This window comes from Emydura macquarii, unplaced genomic scaffold (assembly GCF_026122565.2).
Source record: "Emydura macquarii macquarii isolate MOO-44397 ecotype Brisbane River unplaced genomic scaffold, CSIRO-AGI_Emac_v2 contig_729, whole genome shotgun sequence".
Classification (NCBI taxonomy): Eukaryota; Metazoa; Chordata; order Testudines; family Chelidae; genus Emydura; species Emydura macquarii.
The window spans coordinates 948,368-968,992 of NW_027130866.1; the positions used below are offsets into that span (position 1 = coordinate 948,368).

The 20,625-nt window shown below is 56.6% G+C and overlaps 1 protein-coding gene across 4 annotated transcripts in view; it reads right to left on the reverse strand.

Moving 5' to 3' along the window:
* The window catches only part of XXYLT1 (xyloside xylosyltransferase 1), a 68,357-nt gene that overhangs the window by 8,554 nt on the left and 39,178 nt on the right, over nt 1-20,625 (reverse strand). Inside the window, exon 4 of one of the 4 annotated variants that reach the window (XM_067542827.1) lies at nt 6,707-7,052. The exons of the other annotated variants lie outside the window; for them this stretch is intronic. Coding sequence (XP_067398928.1) covers nt 6,845-7,052 — 208 coding nt within the window. The 3' untranslated portion in view covers nt 6,707-6,844. Of the gene's footprint in view, nt 1-6,706; nt 7,053-20,625 lie in introns of those variants that run through there. 4 annotated transcript variants of the gene reach the window in all.

The window sequence follows — 20,625 nt, forward strand, 5'->3', positions numbered from 1 at the left end:
CCAGTGCGCTCATCTAGTCTGACCTCCCGCAGAGCACAGGGCAGAGAATGTCCCCCACGTCATTCCTGGAGCAGAGCTTCTGGAAAAATACCCAATTGTCAGCGATGGAGAATCCGCCACAACCCCTGATAGATAAGTTGTCCCAATGGTTAATCACCCTCCCCGTTCAAAACGTACACCTCATGTCCAGTCTGAATTTGCCTAGCTTCACTTTCCAGCCACTGCATCGTGTTAGACCTGTCTCTGCTGGACTGAAGAACCCTTTATCAAATATTTGTTCCCCGTGTAGGTACTTCTGGGCTGTCATCAAGTCACCCCCAACCTTCTCTTTGCTAAGCTAAATAGATGGAGTCTATCGTCATCAGTCATGTCTTCGCACCCTTTCATCGTTCTTTGGTTCTTCTCTGAACTCTCCCCAATTTGTCAACACCATTCTTGAACTGCGAACCCCAGACCTGGACACAGGATTCCAGCAGCAGTGGCCCCAGTGCTAAATATGGAGGTAAAATAACCTCTCTACTCCCATTTACGCATCCCAGCATCGCAGTAGCTATTTTGGCCGGTGTTGCTTTGGGAGCTCATGTTCAACTCATTATCTATCCCGCCTTCCAAAACTGTTCCAGAGTCCCTGTGTCCCAGGACAGAGTCCCACATTCCTGGATCCCAGATGTATGCATTTACATTTAGCTGTATGAAAACACACAGTGTTTATTTGCACCCAGTTAACCAAGTGAGCGAGATCGCTCTGTATCAGTGACCTGTCCTCTGTATTATTTACCACTCCTCAATTTGTGTGTCACCTGCAAACTTTATCAGTGATGATTTTGTTTTTTCCAGGTCATTGATAAAGATGTTATATAACACAGGGCCAAGAATCAATCCCGGCATGGCCCCCCTGGAACACACTCACTCGATGATTCCCAGTTGAGAATTACATTTTGAGACCTATCAGTTAGCCAATTTTAAATCCAATTAATATGTGCCATGTTAATTTTATACCATTTTTTAAAAAAATCAGAGTTATGTAGTACCAAGTCAAATGCCTCACGGACATCTAACTCTATCACATCAGCACTAGTACCTTTATCAGCGCCTCTGAGCTCTGTATGAACAAGCGTCCTGCCATGCCCCACGGCCAGGTGGGTTAGTTTTCACTTTAGAAGCTAAACACCACCATTAGTTGCTTTTTAGATGCAAATGGGCTGATGCTTGTCCTCCGAAGCCAAGTGTTCCTGGCACTGCCAGTTCTGCGCAGCACGCAATGGGAAGCAAGCAGCGATGTGATGGGCGAGCAGCCTCCAGCAGTGTGGATCTGGGTCCCTGAGGGCAAGCAGCAAAGATTGCAGGGAGCCTTGCAGGGGAACGACGACGAGAGTTCTGTGGCACTTTACAGACTAACACATTTCATTTTTGTAGGCAGAAATGTGTTCGTCTTTAAATGCCACAGCAGTCTGGTTGTTTTGGCTGTGTACAGACTAACACAGCTACCCCTCTGGAAGTGATCTGTGATCTGTACGGTTCCTGCCTTCGGAATAAAGGTGCCTTTTGTTTTCTACACAGGGAGCGGGCCTGGTTACACTCTGGGGGAGGCGTGTCCTCCCTCGGGGCTGCACTCAGGCCCTGGAGCAGCGAATGCCTGAGTGCCAAGACTGGCTTGGCCAGTGACTGTGACCTGGGCAGGTTAATTCACTCAGGGGCGCACCCCTACCTGGGGCTGTAAAACCTCGAGGGGCAGCATCTCACTGCGCTTCGGTTTTCCCATCTGTAAAACTGGAGTAATAACCACGAACCGGTCACTAGAACAGCCCGGGGGTGGGCAAGGGCTACGCCTCACGGCGAGACGAATGCCACAAGGGATCAACTGTGCTCGGCAGACGCTGCAGACGGCGCCTGCGACACGAATGCGGAGAGTGCCAGTTCTCTAGGAGACAGCTCAGGGTTCCCCTAGCCCAGCCCTGCCCTCGTCCCACACCCCCAGCTCCCCACCCAGGCTGAGAAGTTGCCAGAAGGCGGACTGGCACAGACGTAAGGACGCCAAAGCGCTCGCTGAGGTCCCCAGCTGTCCTGGCCTGGCCTGGCCTGGGATGCACTGAAGGGATAACGTACTCACACAGCTGCTGTGGGACAGACAAGAGGCGGGTCTGCATTTCCCTCTGCACTCAGTGTACGTGCAGCCGAAGCGCTGCTGCCGTTGCAGAGGTGCTGAAAAGACACCCTCGTGTGATCTGCTTGGTCAAGCGGAGCTGTCATTCAACAACAGTCAGACCTGAGCCCCCAACCCCCTAAACACACCGGGACGGGCTGTTCTGGGGATTCCCCGTCCCCACAGGGACAGCGCAGCCATGGGCAGGGTCTGTCTGTGGGGGCGGGCGGGTGCTGCGGCGGGGCAGGGCCTGGACAAGGGTGTCCCCTGGCCAAACCCTCCCCATTGGGAGGCAGGCACAGCAGCTGAGGAAGGAGGATGCTGCTCTCCTGTCCCGTGGAGCTCCCCTGCCCAAGGATCATTTGCCACCTGGCTGGGTGTAGGGCTCAGCTCCTGCGATCCGTGTGGGCAGCAGGACCACGGGCTGTAAGGACTCTCAGGAACAAAACAGGGAGAGAGAAATACACCCGGAGTCCACGTCCCCTGGCCAGGACAAAGGGCGAAGTGGTGGGGCGCCACGGAGAGCGGGGAGGCATTGCGGATCAGAGTGGGAGGCGCATCCCCTCATCATTGTGAACGCTGCTCTCTGGGCCGTCTCCAGTGACCGGGGACCCTGTGATCATCTCCTCTGCCCTCCTAGAGAAGGCGCTGCCGGCCCACAAACCTCCCTGCCGTCCGGTGGGCAGGTTGGGGCAACCTCCTCAGCCCTGCTTTGCTATCCAGCTGCAGGCAGCCATGGCCCCTTTAACAACATCCACTTCCACCCTCCTCGGCTCCTGACAAACACCTTCCCCTCCTCCCTCCATTCCCAGCGGACAAGCAGACGCTGCCCTGGAGATGGGCCTTCCAGTCACTGCTGCGTTGCACTTGGCTGGCTTCGCACTGCCCGCGTAGGAGCTCTGAATAAGGCACTTGGATTGCCACAGCGTCGGCCTTACATAGCAGAGATCACGCCTGCTGCATGGAAAGGGGACACTCAGACACACGGAAGGGCCCAGCTGGGCTGAGGACTCAGTAAAACATGTCACCTAAAGTGAGTTGCTTTTGCTTGCCAAGGGCCTTATCCACGGCGACGGAAAGCCCCGCTGCATTCACACCCTCGGCCCCCTGGTAACGATCTCTGCACAAAACATGCTTTGTGCGGTATCACTCGCTGGTGGGTACTGCCCTGGTGAAAGGTGTGCAGCGACAGTGTGAGAAACGTTACCGCTTCCCTGTGTGTGTGAGACGTTATCTTCCAACCAGACAGCGCGGTTAAACAGGCCTAGCCCACACAGAGGAATGGGGTGCATCTTCGTCTCCATATAAGTAGTGAACAAGGGCCTCTCGGCAGCAGGGAGGAGAGCGCAGGGGACAGAACAATCTGCATTTCAGCAAACCCAGCCGGGGGAAGAATGAGCCTCCTCACCGCCCCACGCCACGTCGCCTGCCTCACCTCCAGAATGAACTTTACCTTGGGGAGCAGTCTGCCGCGGACCCACTGCCAGACTCACTGGACTATATATAAAGGAAAGGAGGGAGAACCCACCTTCCCTCTTTGGGCCCCGGAGAGATCCTGACCACGGAGAGGCTCAGTCACCATCGTGCTGGGAGAGGGTGGGGAGAAAGGCCGTCTAAGCCTTGAACCAGACCCGCTAGATGAAGTTTTAGACCTTCGGACGCGTGTTTTCCCTTGTATTTGCTGGTACCATTCCTAGCTCCATCTTTGTACTGAGCTCACTTTACGGCCTCTCCTCTTCTGTTAACACACGTGTTTTATTTTTAATCTACCCAACCCAGGGCTGTGTTTAAACCGAACGGTTTGGTAACTCCAGTTAAAGTAGCAAACTGTGGGATACGGCTCCTTAAAGAGGCAATGCCCCTTAACATCCCTCTGATTGTTCCAGGACGGGCCGGACATTTCAGGACACAGGATTTGGGGGAAATTCAGGGCTGGGAAGAGCGTGTGTTAACTAATGTGGGCGAAAGCCAGTGTTTTCCAGGCCGGCTCCAGGATCCAAAGTGTTGGAGCGGGGCTGCCCTGTACATAGACAGTGCGTGGTTGCTTCTGACTACGGCAGGCCCAGGCGGAGGGCCACAGGAGCAAGGTTACAGAGTTAGAGGTGGCAACTCTTCATGGCTGCACCCAGAAGGTGCCAGCCACCCCACTCCCTCTCCTCCCAGGATGGACTCTGTGCCACGCGGGATCAGGCCCCAAAGCCTCTGAGAATCTCTCCTTTCTATCAGTTCCTCTAGCCCCTTCTCTGCCAGAGCCAAGAACAGGGGAAGGAGAGTTTGGGATGCAAACGCAGGGAGAGCTGAGCCCCAGGGACTGGAACCTCCCAGCTCCAAGGGCTGTGGGGTGGGGCAGGGCGGGCTGGGCGTGTGCAACCTGAGAAGCGCTCGCCCCTCTCAGGGATTGGGCTGCGCTCGGCCCTGCAGGGGGACAGACCCTCGTTTCTTTCACCAGGAGGAGGCGGCTTTTTTAAAAAAGTTGCCTCTTATTGCTAACGGCTGATTTTCCTTCTGGGGCTGAGAAGCGCAGACACAATGGCAGCCTGTGCGGCCGTGTCTCAGCTACAGCTGCCCGGCTTATCTAACCCAGGAAATCCCAGCCCATTCTCCCACGGCGTCAGCACCTGATACAGTGAACTGCCGGGGCTTCTCTCCGTGGGGCCCAGAGCCGAAACATTGCCAGGAAAGGCTGAGCTCATCATGTGGCTACCGCAGCTCAGCCCTGGCCGGGGCACTCTACCCAGAATGTGATAATGCACGAGAACAGACGTGCCTGGGGCCCATCACTCCAACAAGAAAAGCAATGGCAGGAAATGGAGGGGGGGGGGGGGCAACTACCCACGCAGTGCAGGGAAATGGCCATGCACCAAAGAGACTTTGGCCACAGTGAGGACGTCAGCATTCAGCCAATCCATGGTAGGTGTTTTGGGCTATCTACTGCCCTCCTGACGTGTGCGCTCAGTTGCAACGGGAGCCAGGGAAAAACATGACAAGAGAGCAAAGGGTTAATGTACCGCAAATACGGCAGCGGTTCTCACACTTATCTGACCCCTCCTCTGTGTCCATAGTAATATCCCTCCCTCCGCTACCGATTAAAAAACCAACATGCACCTCTCCCTAAACACTAAACGCAGCCAGGCACTGATTGTAACAGAGCCATTCACATACACAGAGTAACGCCATAGACAAGTACACAGCGTGTCTCGCACTGGAGATCCGACCAAAAGGGGATCACGAGCCTATTGTCGGGGGTGTGACACTGCCACCCTTACTTCTGTGCTGCCGTCGGAGGTGGGCGGCCAGAGAGCGGTGGCTGCTGGGCAGACGCCCAGCTCTGAAGACAGAGCAGCAGCAGCAGCAGCGCAGAGGTAACAACTGTAGGACGCATCCAGGAAATCTGCTCTTTATGCCCTGACCAACCTGTGAGAAATCTCGCTGTGATGTAAGCAGAGCTCTACGGCGATGTCTGCAGGAATCGGCTTTGCTAGTTAGTCGTGGCTGAGAGTAAAACGTGCCCAGTACGTTATTTTCCTCCCAAAGCTTCTCCTGCCCCCCCCCCCCGAATATACTCCCCACTCCGAAAACCTTTGCTATAGGGAAAGGGCCAGTGCATAGGGGCATGACTGCCCTCTGCTGGATGGAGTCAGAACTGCTCATCTGTGTGTCACAGGCTCTATTCTGCTAACAGCTGACAGCGATTCGTTGTTAATAAGGGCCTGTGTCTTTTGGAGCAGCAGGGTGAGAGTTCTCGCTCTCACAGTACTGGGGATAAGGGAGAGGGTGGGGAGCTGTGCGCCAAACCCCCTATTTCACTGGCCTGCTAAGAGGCCCTGTCTGTCATAGAATCATAGAATCATAGAATATTAGAGTTGGAAGGGACCTCAGGAGGTCATCTAGTCCAACCCCCTGCTCAAAGCAGGACTAACCTCAGCTATATCATCCCAACCAGGGCTTTGTCAAGCCGCAGCTTAAAAACCTCTAAGGATGGAGATTCCACCACCTCCCTAGGTAACCCATTCCAATGCTTCACCACCCTCCTAGTAAAAAACTTTTTCCTAATGTCCAACCTAGACCTCCCCCCTGCAACTTGAGACCGTTGCTCCTTGTTCTGTCATCTGCCACCACCGAGAACAGCCTAGCCCCATCCTCCCTAGAACCCCCTTTCAGGTAGTTAAAAGCCGCTATCAAATCCCCCCTCACTCTTCTCTTTTGCAGACTAAACAAGCCCAGTTCCCTCAGCCTCTCCTCATAAGTCCTGTGCTCCAGCCCCCTAATCATTTTGGTTGCCCTCCGCTGCACTCTCTCCAAATTGTCCACATCTTTTTTGTAGTGGGGGGCCCAAAACTGGACACAGTATTCTAAGCGCTGGTAATCCGATGACAGTGCATGGCGGCACTTAATGCAATCCTATCACAACTGGGCTGAGTGCTCTGGCTTTTATAAACTTCTTTGCATTGATTTTCCAGGATTCACGCTCCCAGCACGTAACTCTGTATTGCTGCCACACAAAGGGTACGCAGAGAGCACCCTGATGTCAATGCACCACGTACGCTATTACATTAACGGGGATGAGTGAACGGCTTCTCAACCGCAACGCTATTCACCGCACAGCTCAGAATCCCTGCAACAGGGCATCACAGGAGAGGAAGAAGGAGGACGTGCGTGTCGACTGCCCTGTAACCAGCAGCACGAGGGTGCAAGGACTGTCTAGACACTCTGTTCCTCTCCGCCTGTCTGTTCCCTCCCAGCTGGCAGCAGGTCACTTTGCTGCTGCACACTGCACAGCGCCTCCATCAGGCCAACTCTTCCAGCCTCACGCCCTGGAGTTCTGGGTGCCGCACACGCCGTGCGCCACGCAGCCCAGGCCCCCGTTCCCACAGCAGCAGGCAGCCCCGCGGCACAGGTCACAGAGAAGCTGAGGAGGAAATGGGACCGAAGAAAAGAAAAATCTGGGAGAAAGGAGAGCCCAGATTCACTCTGTTCTGCTGCGTGTCCTCCACAGCCATCGTGCATCAGCTCAGCAGCAGTTTCCCAATGGTGAAAGTTGATGTTTACTTGCAGAGAAAAGGACCATGCCCGGGGGCGTGTGCAAAAATTCTGATCTGTGCCCCCGGCCCTGGGAGGAGAAGCTCGCTCTTCTTTCTCTGCCCTGCCAGGGGCTTGCTCTTCCCTCCCCGCCAGCCCCGGCAGGAGCTTCATTTTACCTCTCCCCCTCCCTCACCCCAGACCAGAGCTGGCAGGAGCCTGTTCTCCATAGCCCTGGGGCCACGAGGAGTTACAAAGGGGTCTCACAAATCTGGGTGACTGGCAACAAAAAGGCAGGTGAAACTCAGTGTTGGTGAATGCAAAGTAATGCACACTGGAAAACACAATCCCAACCGCACATGTGAAATGCTGGGGTCTCAATTAGCTGTTAGCGCTCAAGAAAAAGACCTCGGAGTCGCTGCGGACAGTTCTCTGAACACCCACTCGAGGTGCAGCAGCAGTCACAAAAGCTACCAGAGTGTGGGAACCATTAGGAAAGGGACAGACCATAAGACAAATTTCGTATTGCCGCTTATAAATCCATCTCCCCCGAAGGCTTCTCCAGACAAGGGCAGCACCAACAGCCATGGCAAGAGGATGCCTCCCTATGCCAGCGGCCCCCTGGAGAAGTGTGGGTGGCCAAAAACCAGCTCCCGGTGGCGGCGTCCAGCACAAAGCGCCCCACAGGATCACCCAGCACCTTGCTGGTCGTGTCAGACTGGGCTGGCTAGGGGAGCAAATGGCCCCCAGCCCAGGCAGGACAGAACACACCCATGGGAAGGCTGCGCTGGTATTGCCTGTGCGATGATTTCACCTCGAGCCATAGGAAGTCACCCTGGGGGATGCTCCATGCAGCTGTCCGGGTGCTGTGTCCAGGGCCAGGCGACAGGCGCAGCCGTCTGCGGATGGCACAGCTGGGAACATCTCCGCAGCTGCCCAGACCCGATTTCCGCCCTGGGATAGCTCACGGGCCAGCACCACAGCAAAGACAAGCAGAGCACCTTCGTCCTGCCCAGCCCTGGACCACCTTCCCACTCACAGCTCACAGCCCCCAGCCCAGCCTGGCCCTGGCTCCTCTGGCCTGGCCCAGCTGCAGCGGGCAAAGCGCATTCAAGGGCTACCGAGAGAACTGGGCCTAGCCCTCCCCCAGGGGAGGGTGCATCTGCAACGTGGGGCCTGCTGAGAGAGGACAAGGGGGCAGCAGAAGGCGTGAGACCCTGCAGTGATGCAGGGCAAGGTTTGTCTGTAACCAGACGGAGGGCCCTGCCCTGCCTTACAGGCTCCTGCCTCAGAGCAAGTCTGTGTCGGTGCCATTGTGAGTGGCAGACAAAGGTCGAGTCTTCAAAGGCAGGCTGCAGCGAGTCTGATCTCACATGTGCCCCCCTTCCAGCCAGAACCTGTCACCAGCCGGGCATCCATCGACAGCGGCCTGTGGCCACTGCCCAGCATCCTGCAGGAAAGCTGAACAGCTGCTCAGCCAGAGAGCCCCCACGGGGACCAGCGTGGTGTGGAGAGGGGCCGGAGGGGGCTGCCCAGCAAGGCGGTGTGCCGGGACGGCGAGCAGCGACGCCACGCTCGGACAGCCACGGGCCGTGGCCACTCTGAACAGCCTTGTTCCGGGAGCTCGTCAATATAAGAGCTCCACGGGGTTATCACGAGCCTGGCACAGCCAGGTTACTCGCCAGTCCGTGGCCGGGCCCCAAGTCTGGTTCTCGGGGCCCAGCGTGAGGTGAGCAACATGACCAAAAAGGGCCAGCCGGGGGTGGTGCATGACGGCCAGTTCTCAGTGCTACAGCCCGATCACTGCTGAAGTCGCCATATACCCAGGAGACACCTCTGGCAGCGCATGTGAAACGCCTCCAGCCTCCGAGGCCTTGTTGAAGCCGCGTCCTTGCTCCGGACCCGTGTAAGAGGGCGGGAAATACGCAGGTCTGATAAATCTGTACTTTGTCTGTAGCTTCTTCTTTTGGCTCCAGGCTCCAGGCAGGTCTCACGGTGAGGCTGCTGGACCACGTCTCCTTAGGGTGCCGGGCTGGCTGCGCTGCTTTGCTGACAGATGAAGTCACCCACCACGTCCCCGATGTGCCTGGCAGCGCAGCCGTCGTGGGTCACAACTTGTGCGCTGACACACACTGCCCAGGACACCGGCAGCTCCCGGGCTGTTTGTTCCTCTAGCGAAGGGAGAGTCCTGCTCGGACAGCGGCTGGAACAAACCCTTTGCTGCTGGAACAGCAGATCCCTGCTGGCAGCTGCTCAGCGAGGCCGGGCGTCTCTGATGCCATCTCCAGGGGGCTGCCCAGAGAAGCGAGGCCGGCTCACTGCTCTCCAGGCCAGGTGCTCGCAGCAGCCACGTGCTGACCCTGACTGGGCTTTCCAAGTTGCTCACACTCACGGGCACGCTCGGTGTCTGGGCCCAGTGCCTGGGGCAAGGACACGGCAGGCAGCTGCCTGGTGTGCGATGTCCGAGCGTTCAGTGATGAGCATCTCCTCCTGGGGGAGGCAACGAACAGTCCCTGCCCCGGGAAACCTTCCCAGACTCCCAGAGAAGTGAGCACCCGGTGATGGAGCCAGGGCCAGGCCTGGCCACGGGGGTGCGTCACTGACCCCAGTGCACCAGGGTTTAGCCAGCTGGGATGCTCCAAGTCCTGCCACTCTGAGCACGTGGGCCCGAGACGCCAGCCTGAAACGGCTCCGGGCGCATCTCCTCCACAGCCCCTGCTCTGCACAGCAGCTGTGCCGCAAGCCTCTGGCATGGCATGCCTGCTCGGGTCTCCTGGAGGAGGAGAGGCCGCCAGGCCCCCTACGCCCAGTCTGGGAACGGGACAATTAAACTGAAGCATCTCCGTCATCGAGCAGACGCGTCCCGGACCCTCCGCTGGGCTCGGTCACCGGTGTACGACTGGCAGGAGAGCGACACGCACAGCGCACAGCGCAGCTGGGGCCAGAAGGCCCCGGGCCCCGGTGCAGGCAGGGCAGCGAGCAAGGGGAAAGCGAGGGAGGGAGGGGAGGTTGAGTGGTCAAGGGCGGGTGTGTGGGAGACCAGCCGGGTCTGAAGTCCTGCTGAGCTGGCGGCCTGCCCACGCTCTGCTGCAGGACACGCCGCAGCACATGCTGGGTCTGCCTGGCAGCTGAGGGGACTGGGAGCACAGGGCCGGCTGAGACAAGCTCCCCACGTAGCCAGCGGGGCCGCGGGGGGCACTCCAGGCTCCTGCGTCAAGGCTCAGCAGGAATTGCTGAGGAATCTACACCCACCCCCTAGGCCTCCAGGCTAGAGTCAGGAGCACAGCGGAGGTGCAGACAGCTGCAGGTCCCTGCAGAAGAGGGAGCAACATGCCCCCTTTGCAAAGGCAAATGTGAATAATTCCGGGCAGCTTTTGCAAAGGGTCCTATGATTTCCTACTGGCTCCATGGCCTCGTCAGATCAAAGACTCCCTCGGCGCTGAGTGCAAAAGGCATGTTGATTCCATTGCAGAGTCTTCAAGGCTGGGTATTTCCTTTGCATGGGACTGATCCCTCGGTTGGGCTGCATCAGTTCTTGTCTGCACGAAGATGAAGGCTCTGACTTTCACAAGAGCGGGCTGAACTCCCACAGGGAAGTGCAGTGGGTGGGAAAAGCTTCCAACTTAGAACAGGGACTGTCTGTACTTTTAGTGACAGCAGCCTGCCCTCAGGGCACATACCTTCCCCTCAGCAAGATCACAGGACAGCGAGCCTCAGCCGCGCGCTCCACAGGCCACAGTGCAGTCCAGAGCTGACTACATCCAAAGCGTCTTTCCAGGCACGAGTCATCGTACGGTTCCACTTAGTCCTTTTCAAAGTCTGAAAGCCGCCCAGCAGGCCCAGCTCAGAGCTGGCCAGCCAGGCGGGAGGAGCATATAACGGTGATCGCTGGGCTCTCTGGGGAAGGCTGATTTCCACCCAGAGATTCCTTCCCCCTCCAGGCAGGAGCTTTACCCCCTGCACTCAAGCACTATCGTCACGAGTGTGGTATAAACACCGAGACAGACGGACAGGAACACGGCAAGGCAACAGGAGAGCCTCTCCTCTCTGCAGCTAAGTACACAGAAGAGTGAAAAGCACCAAACATATTAAATGCAGAAAATGTCAAAGACCACCCAGATAACGACCATCTCCAGAGTGGGCGGATGTACCAGAGACAGAGGAGATGCAGCTGCCCCGAATGTATGAGAACAGCGGGGACCTTCATGCCCGTATTCTCGATCATGGCCTCTGCTCCTTGGGTACGACTGGGTGTTGGGAACTTGTGCAATCCAGCCAGGACTGATCGCGATGCCAAGTCCCGACCTCAGCCAGGCGAAGGGTCTGTTTGCAGAACCACAGCCTTCGTCCATCCATGGCCAGTCTGAAGCTTGGTTTATCCAAGCACTGGCGCCCCACACAAACTATCTGAAGAGCATCGTCGCTGGTGAAGAGCATCACGTGTGTCCCACTGGGGATCTCAGGAACGGCTGAATATGATTTTGCCAAAGCTAAGAAAAAATAAAGTCAGTTTTAGACTCCCAGGCCAGTTGCTCAGCAATGCTACGTCAGCACTGCTCCACGGACAGCAGCTCTGGGGCTGGTCTGCAATGCCCCCATGCAAACACCCCCCACACACTGTGTGTGTGTGCATGCATGCTCTGTACGCAGGGGATACGTACCGCTGTGGGTTACAGAACAGGGCTGTCTTAGCAGGGTATTTTGAGCACAAGCTCCCGGTACAGCTCCTGCTGCTCACTGCGTCTGCTGCCAGATTCTACAGACACTGGCTGTCCTGCAATGCCGGCTGCTCCTTCCAGGGAGAGGTTGCCCAAGGGTTCCTAGACCCCTTTCTTCCCCTCACGCACACGGAGCACTTGCTGCACATGAATGGACAGCCTTACAGTGGCCGACTGTCCAGCGGGGCAGCGGCTGCCCTGCAGGCTTAGCTGAGGCTTGCTGGGCACTCGTGCAAGCCTGCCACGGATCACCAGGTGTTCCTGGCAGCGCCAGCAGCAGGGACGGCTGCCAGGAGGAGGGAGGAATGAGAACAATGGTTGCGTGGCCTCGGCCAGGCCACAGGAACCAGACGCGTCGTATTCCCCAGCAGAGGGTCGCAGTGGCCAGTGCCTGCCAGGGGGAGGTTCTGTTCTCCCAGCGGGACGCACAGCACTGACTAACCCCATGGACTCTCCCCGCAGGAAGGAACAGACGGCTACTATCCTGCCAAACCGGCACTGCCAGAGCCCTGGGCTTGCCCCAGCCCCAGCACACTGGAACTGGCTCTGAGGCCATGCCAGAGGATCCACAGGGCCCTGGTCCCCCAGTGGTTCCCTTGCAGAGCCAGAGGGCCCACGGCTGGTGCTTGCCCGTGGCAGGCACAGCGACCGCTGTGCAACTCCAGTTCCTGAGCTACCTGCACTCCGGTTTCACCACCGACACCCGGGGAATCGCCTGTGAACGGGGCGAGTCGAGAGAGTAAAAACTGAGCAGGGCCCCCGAGATTTACCCTCCAGAGAGACCTTCCTGCGCCAGCCTGCGTGACACCAGCCAAAGCCTGCCACGCCCCCGCGCTGCTCACTGGCCTGCGCACACAGCTCTTAAACCCTTAGATCTCCTCTGCTTGACAAGTGCCGCCCGCATCCATTGCAACCCTGGGAATTTGGCAGCAGCCTGTGGCCATTTTAAAAAGCCAGCGAGGGTGACGGGTGGGCCACATCCGCCTGCATGATCCTACAGCCTGCCGGGCTCAGGGCTGGGGGCGTCTCTGCTCAGTGCCCAGGCGAGTTTTGACGTGTCTCAGACTAACCTAACAGAGCTGCTCTCCAGCACCAGCTCACACCAGGAGCACCCTTCTCCCCTGCGCCTGGCCCGGCTGGACAGGCAGGCCTCTCTCCAAGGCTGGCAGGTCTGAACTGATCCCCCCAGGCTGCTGCTGCCTTGCAAGGGGTTTTGATAGAGGTAAAACACGGGCTCAGCAGGAGACGGGGGGACGTTTTGGGTAAATGCCACATACAACGTCACTCTTCTGAGGAGCAGGGAGAGGTCAGGAGGCTCGGAGGCGGCACTTTGCGCCCTCCCCAGATTCAGCTCCTCCAGAGGATGCGTCTACACGGACGTGCGACCTGCAGCTGGCTCTCAGGCGCGCGGGGCTGAGACGCTGCTCTGTAGCGGTTTAAGCCTGGGCTGTAGCCCGAGCGCTGAGACCCATGAAGGGGGCGGATCCCAGAGCCGAGCCCGGACCTGACCGATTCCAAAGTCCTGGAGACGAGGCCCTTTCCAGCGTGCGCAGGAGCGGGCCCCGCTTGCGGCCGGAGGGAAGTGGCTGGAGAGAACAGTGCAGACAGGCGTGCAGGGGGGACGCAGCCGGGCATCCTTGCTCTGCTTTCACTCAGCAGATGCCCCACTGACAAGGGCTGAGGAGGGACATTAGCATCGCCCTTTGCACTGGCAAGTGGCACGGCTGACACGCTCCCTGGGCCTGGCAGACTGTGCGCTCGGAGGCAGATCGGAGCCACCAGCTGTCCCCGTTCGCAGCCCCTGCTCCCCGCCCCAAATCTGACTGAAGCCCGCGAGTGACAGGCTGAGTTTGGGGCCAGCACCCCAGGCTCTGCGCTGTGCGGGCCTGGCGCTGACAAAGGCTCTTGGTTGCCACCGCCTGCCTGCCAAATCCTTCCCAGTCCCCTGCTGGCTGAAGAGCCGCCAGCGTCCTCTCCCGGGAGCCGCTCCCAGCCGCCAGCCTTTCCCCAGACCGAGAGCAGGCAGGCTCTTCGACGGGACATGGTGAGCTCAGCCCTCCGGCAAGTCTTCATTTTCCTCCTGACGGCCGCAGTGCTTTGAGGGCTACTGGCCCCGGGGCTGCTGCCGGCCGCAGCTTTCCCACGAGGGCTGTCTCGGGGTGCAGTGCATGGCGTGTGGGTTTTGCACTAGTGCTAAGTGCTGAGGGCAGAATCCGGAGGCCGCACACGACTTACCCCGAGGGGAGGAGCTGCTCATCCCTGTCCCATTCAGCTACCCTGTGTGGAGCACAGCTGTGAACAGCGGCATGTCCCAGCCACTTACCGCAGGGATTGGAGCTGCAGATCTGTCACCAGGAGCGAGGAGGAGACTCTATTTTCAGCTCTGCTCTCTGGAACCGGAGCACGTCAGAGCACATTTAGAAACAAGTCCGTGTTCTCCCCTCGCAGCCCGGTGCGGATTCTGTCTGCTCCAGTCGCTGCCACTGTTAAAGGAGGTGATCTTCCCCCTTTGGCTTGCGAGTGGGGCTCACCTGACCCCGAGAAGGGGAGCTGTGCAGGGCTGGGGCTGTTTATCCAGCAACAGATCCAGGTGGCCGGTTCCCGAGGCTGATGGCCTCACTACAGACGAGAGCAAACCCCTGGCGTACACTGGGACTGGCTCCAATTCCAGCCGCTGGGGGAGCTGGTCAGGCTCAGAGCCCGGCACAGACCAGAGGTGCGGTAAGCCAGGCTCTGCAGGGGGCATCTCAGGGCTGCACCCTGGCCTGTCCCACTCAGGTGCAAGAGCGGCGCTGCCTCTCGGCACCGGGGCAGCCACCCTAGAGGCTGGCCACTGATGGCTGGTGCCAGGTCAAGCCCCCAGCGCGGACGTGGCTGGGGCCGAGAAAGGAGTCCAGTCTCTATGACCCACTCACTCCTGGGCCTAGGCGGGTGAACGCGTCGGGGGGCCTGTGCTCTAGGATCTGGGCTGAGGCCACCAGTCAGCAAATGACAACCCCCAGCTCACTGTCCACAGGGGTTAGCTGGGGCTGGGGGGAGTTAAGCAACCATGACAGGTCTCTGCAGGGCCTGGCGGCCCACCCCATCCCCTGCTCCGTTCTCATCCCTCCACCGGGGGGGCCTTTTCCCAGGGACTGGTGAGTATCAGCCAATTCCCTGCTTTTAGAGATTGGGTCCCATGCTTGGTATTTAATTAGGGCTCCCCCAGGAAGCTGCGCCGAGACCTGCACTGACCTGTCCGCAGGTCACCCCGCACTGACCCAGGCCCCCAACACACCTTCGCTGATGATCCGGTGAACCTCCCAGAGCAGGGCGCACGAAGCCTGCCCAGCAGTGACGGGACAACCTGGCTGCGGCCCCGAAGCAGGATGGCTATCTATGAAGAGCATCACCACCAGCCCTGTGCCGTTGGTGCGCACCACGGCACCAAACAGCACGCTTGGGGAGCTGCAGCGCCGGGAGGAAGGAGCTCTGAGCTTTGTAACTAAATGCCTTCTTGCTCGGAACCCACCTGCGAATATAAATCTTGGGGCTGATTTGAAGCCATCCGCTAGAAACCCCTCTGCTAACACACAGCTGCACTGGTAGTCCCATTGCGTGCAGAGAACATGTGATGAGGTAGCTGGTCCCCGTGCCAACCTGCAGAGACACAGCCCCGGATATTCCATGTCCCACGGGGGATCAAGGGCAGGCAATGCTGCTGTTACGAACCCACGGGCACAAGTTCTCTGCAGACTGAGTGCCCTCAACTCGCACTGGACTCAAGGGCAGCTGAGGGTGCTCAGCCCCTGGCAGGATCAGGCCCTTCCCTCCCCTGGACCGTGTGGAGCAGGAAGTACAACATGTCTGAGCCATGAAGAGAACAGGGGGCGATACGCCGCAGCTGGCAGAAAAGGGGAAGCACAGCACAGGAAATGGGTGGGACACACCCAGCTTGATATTTTAATGGTATTCCATATCTTGCCATAGAAGGGACCCAGGCCGGCGCCCCACACCTTCTCCCTCTTCACAGAGGGCAGCGTCCAGATGCCCGCTGATTAATAGCTGGTTACTGCTGTGCTGCTCAATGCAACTCCAAAGCAAAACTTGCGAGGCTGGGGCTGGGCCACGAAGCTGGGATCCAAAGGGTAAAGCTAAACACAGCCCATCGCCTGCGAGTGACAAGCTGCAGCACAGTGGCATGAGCTGGTACCGCTCAGGAGTCGTGCCATCCCCAGCCAACACACCAGTGAACCCCAGCCACTCACTCTTTGAGAGGCTGAGAGACTTGCATGCTCTGGTCCAAAATAAACCTCACCCAGGCATTGTTTCAGCATGAGTCACTGAATGCAGACACTCCAGCACCATCCTGTTTTGCTGTTTGGAGGTTTTTTCCCCTAACGCTGCAGGATATGAGCGCAGGCTCTGGGCCGTTTCCTACTTGCTTCTCTCTTACTGTTACATTTCCGGTGAGCATTTGTACTGATGCTGCCAGCAGCGCAGTGCTCTGAATCCTCGCTGTGCACTGAAAGCGTTCTATGGTTAGAAAACTACAGCCTAAAAAAAAGAGAACAAAAATGCAGATGGACGGCGTGAGTGGGGCCTGGGAGGCATGCAGGGGACGCGATAAACACTCCACATCTGCTCTGACCGGGGCTGTGTGTGGATTCAGAGATTCCAAGGTCAGAGGGAACTTTGTGCTCACCTCGTCTGACCTCCTGCATGGCACAGGCCAGAGAACGTCCTCAACATAATTCCTCAAGCAGAGCTTTTAGAAAAACATCCACTCCATCTAAAAATTGTCGGTGACGGAGAATCTGCCACGACCCCTGGTAAATTGCTCCAATGATTAATTACTGTTGAAAAAACTGCACTTTATTTCCAGTCTGAAATCTCTAGCTTCAAATTCCAGCCACTGGATTGTGTTAAGCCTTTCTCCGCAAGACTGAAGAGTTTATTATTAAATATTTGTTTCCCATGTAGGTGACTTTCATCAAGTCACCCTTTAACCTTCTCTTTCTTAGGCTAAATAGATTGAGCTCTTTGAAAATCAACATTAATGGTCTAGTGAGGTCTTCAGCCAGCTCTTTTAAAACCCTTGGATACAAGCCACCTGGATCTGGCGATTTTAAAATGTCTAACTATAGCTTCTGTTTAACATCCTCCAGAGATACTGCTGGAATGGAAAGAATGTCATCACCATATGATGAGACTGCATCATCTGTTTTTCCTCCTAAATGCAGCACAGAAATATGTATTGAACATTTCTGCCTTTTCTACTTTATTATTGAAAATTCTACAATTTCCATCTAGTAATGACCAATACTATTGTCAGGATTCTTTTTGTTTCTAATATATTTTAAAAACTCCTTCTTATTGTTCTTAACTCTGCTGGCCATAGACGTCTTGTGTCCCTTTGCTTCCCTTATCAATTTTCTGCAATTCCTAACTTCTGATTTATATTTAGTAATATCAACTTCCTTTCTTCCATTTGTTGTACATTATTTAAAAAAAAAATTTTTATAGTTGCCTTTACTCCCCCTCTAAACCAGGCCAGTTTCTTAACCAGCATAGCCTTCTTCCTCAAGTGTGGCTTTTTGGGTATCTAGTAAGGTGTTTTTAAATTATTTCCAGCTATCATTCACATTTTTCTGATTAAATTCTTCCTCCTCTCCCAGTTGATTTTGTTCATATCTGTTTTCAGCTTTGTGAAACTGGTCCTATTAAAGCATCAAGTATTTATATCACTGGTCTGGACTTTATTCTGTTTGCACATTATAAATGTCATCATGTCATTATCACTTGCACTAAGCTACCACTGACTTTTAACAAATTATAAGTAACAAAACCCTGGCCCAACAGACCTGGTGTGAATGCGTGATCACAGGCGACAGGGCAGAGCAGATTTGACTCCGGATGGTTGGAGAGAATAGGGACAAAGGAAATCTGAAAAATACATGGGTAAGGGAAACTCCAGACTCTCGATGACACCCCTTTGGGTAAAAGGACTTGCCAACAGAAACACAAACAGTACGAGAATAAGAGCTTAGCGCCTGGAGAATAAGAGCTCAGCACCTGATGCCTTAGCTGCACATTCTAAGCAAGAGAAAAATGGTGCATTGCTTATACAGACAGACAAGGCATCAGAATGGCCACCAGCTTCTTTCCATGTGCCCTGTGGCACAGCTGGGTTGGAGGTGCTGCTTGCAGTGCTTGAAGCTGTGCTGGCAAAAGGCCTGTGGGGGACCCTGCTTCCTCCTTGTTGTTTCCTTCCCACCCCTTGGGGTTTGGCAAGTGCCCCTCTGCTACACCCCCGCGGGAGGGGTTCTGCAGGAGTGGGCACTCTGGCTACCACAGAGCGTCCATACCCTGGAAAGTTTAAGGATAGGAGCTTTGCTTTTAACAACCGAATCAAAACCAAACCCTGGAGGATCTGCCAAAAGCAAAACCTGACCTGAAACCACAAAACAGCAAAATAAACTACCCCCAGAGCTGCTGCCCTTGGCCCGCCTGTCACTGCCGTCAGCAACACGAGCCCAACACACACGCGGGGTCTATTCGGGGCATGAATATTCCCTAGGCACCACCACACAGCCTACTACAATGCCAGGGGCTCTCCTCTGCTGGAAAGCACACCGCCCCTGTTCAGCCCTCCCAGGGATGGCCAATCGTCTGGTGAGCTTGGCCCGGGAATCACAACCTTGCCTTTACAGCGTCACTTGCAGAGTGGGTTAGCAGAGCTGCACAGAACAGCTGCTCCAGTCCTAGCACCCGGAGTGAAACGGGGCCATTCTCCCTCAGTCATCACCGGGAAGCAAAGTCCCATTTTATTCCATGCACATGGACTCCTGGAGTAAACGCTGCTAACACACAGTAACCTCAGGCTGACATTAACGATGAAATCTGACTGGGCAAGGTCGTCGTATGACCTGTAGCTAGTCTCTGCAGTGTGTTTTAATACAACAACATGGTATGCAGGTGGAGCGGATATCTGGGCACTGATATCCTCCACACGTGCACAGAACAGGTACAGCAGCACGGCCACCTGCCCACACCGCTGAGCTGGAGGGGTCCCCTGAGGGGTGAGGGGAGCAGTGCCTAGGTCCCTGTAAGGCCAGCCCTGTCTGCTAAAACCCCAGACACAGGGGAGAGGAGTGCCATGCTCAGACATTCTTACCCAGAAGGGGCCACTGGATCATCCAGTCTAGCCTCCTGCATCCCACCCCCACCCAGCTAGGCCTGCATCCAGCCCGGAGGCTCAGGCGATTTCTGCAACACGCAGAACTGCTCGCTCGGCTCAGGAAGCAGCCCAGCAGTGAGCCCCTGCGCCGGCTCCAGGCGAGTGACCCAGAGCTGACAACGGAGCGTCACGTCCCATGGCCATTCCTCCATCTGAGCCGCACCCCAGCACTGCAGGGCCAGCAACCACAGCCCTCTTCATTTCAGGGATACATGTTGACAGAACACGTCTCCCACCAGGTCCCAGTGGCACCACGAACCATGGACAGAGAGGCCATCGTGTGCCCCGATCCCACAGTGGGGACTCTCTAGACGGGTGCAGGGTCAGAGCAGAAACGATACTGTGCTTCCACATTTATTCTCCCTCACTCTGATCAAATCTGCTCTCATTACGAGACAGAATATTTTCCAACTGCCAGCCCAGTAAACGCAGCCCGTGTCCTGAAAGTCAAGTCGGGTTATTCCTGGCCTGGGCCTTTTCCCTGGGAACCCAGCTCTACACCAGGAACTCAGAGGACAGCTGGCTGGTGATTTGCCAGGCAGGATGCACGCAGCTCCCTCTCCCACGGCTTTTGGCGCACATCCATGAGGCTGCAAGTGGGCCGTTAGTGGGACGCGGGTGTTGCGTAGGCCTCCTGCACAGTAAAAACATGGTTACCCATGGTTCCAACCACGGCTAGGCCTGGACAGCAAAGCTAGCTCACCCCTTCTGCCAGCCCAGGCTTGGGGCAGGGGAGGGAGCGTGGCCAGCGAGCGCTGCACTCCAGCTATCCCCCCATGGCGGATGGTCCCTCGGGACTGGTGCCCGGCGGCACAGGTGAGAGCAGCCCCAAGACTGGGGGTGGCACGGCTACGTCCTGAGAACCAGGAAACCAGCCTCCCACCCACTGCAGAGACTCAGAGCAGGAGAGCATCCGGGTCTTTCCTGTCCAGTGTTAAGGACAATCCAGACTGCCCTTTGTAGTTACACTTCTAAAGAACACATCGTAACCGTCTGCCATCGCCAGCCTGCTGTGCAGAACTGCGCTGGGAACAGAGCAATCCACGCACCCAGGACGGAGCTCACCGTGCCGGCCAGCCAGCTGTGCATGAATCATGGCCAAACTCTTCAGAAGAGTGAGTGATTAACGCCCATCGCTAACATTTCAAACGGGAAAAGGAGAGCTTTGAATGTTTTCTCTTTCCCTGCGCGCACTCATTACAGCCAGCACTTCCAGTCTGGGTATCTCAGCAGCGTGACCTACTCTGGGATCCGAGGTGCTGTGTCTCAGGGATAGAGAGAAGGGGGGATGGTTTCCCTCCCTATTCTCTTTTGTCATCTTCTCTGTGCACACGACAGCCGTGTGCATGGGGTTAGCTGGGGGCTCCTCCACGTCACCATGGTGACGCTCCCCCTTGCTCACGTGACTTCCATTTGGCAAAAGGGGCTCCGAGAAACCAACGTAAAGACGCTGGAAACGCTGCTCATTTGCCCACTGCCAGACCTTGTGACTGTGTCTGGAAACCTTTTCAGCACTGCTGGAGCAG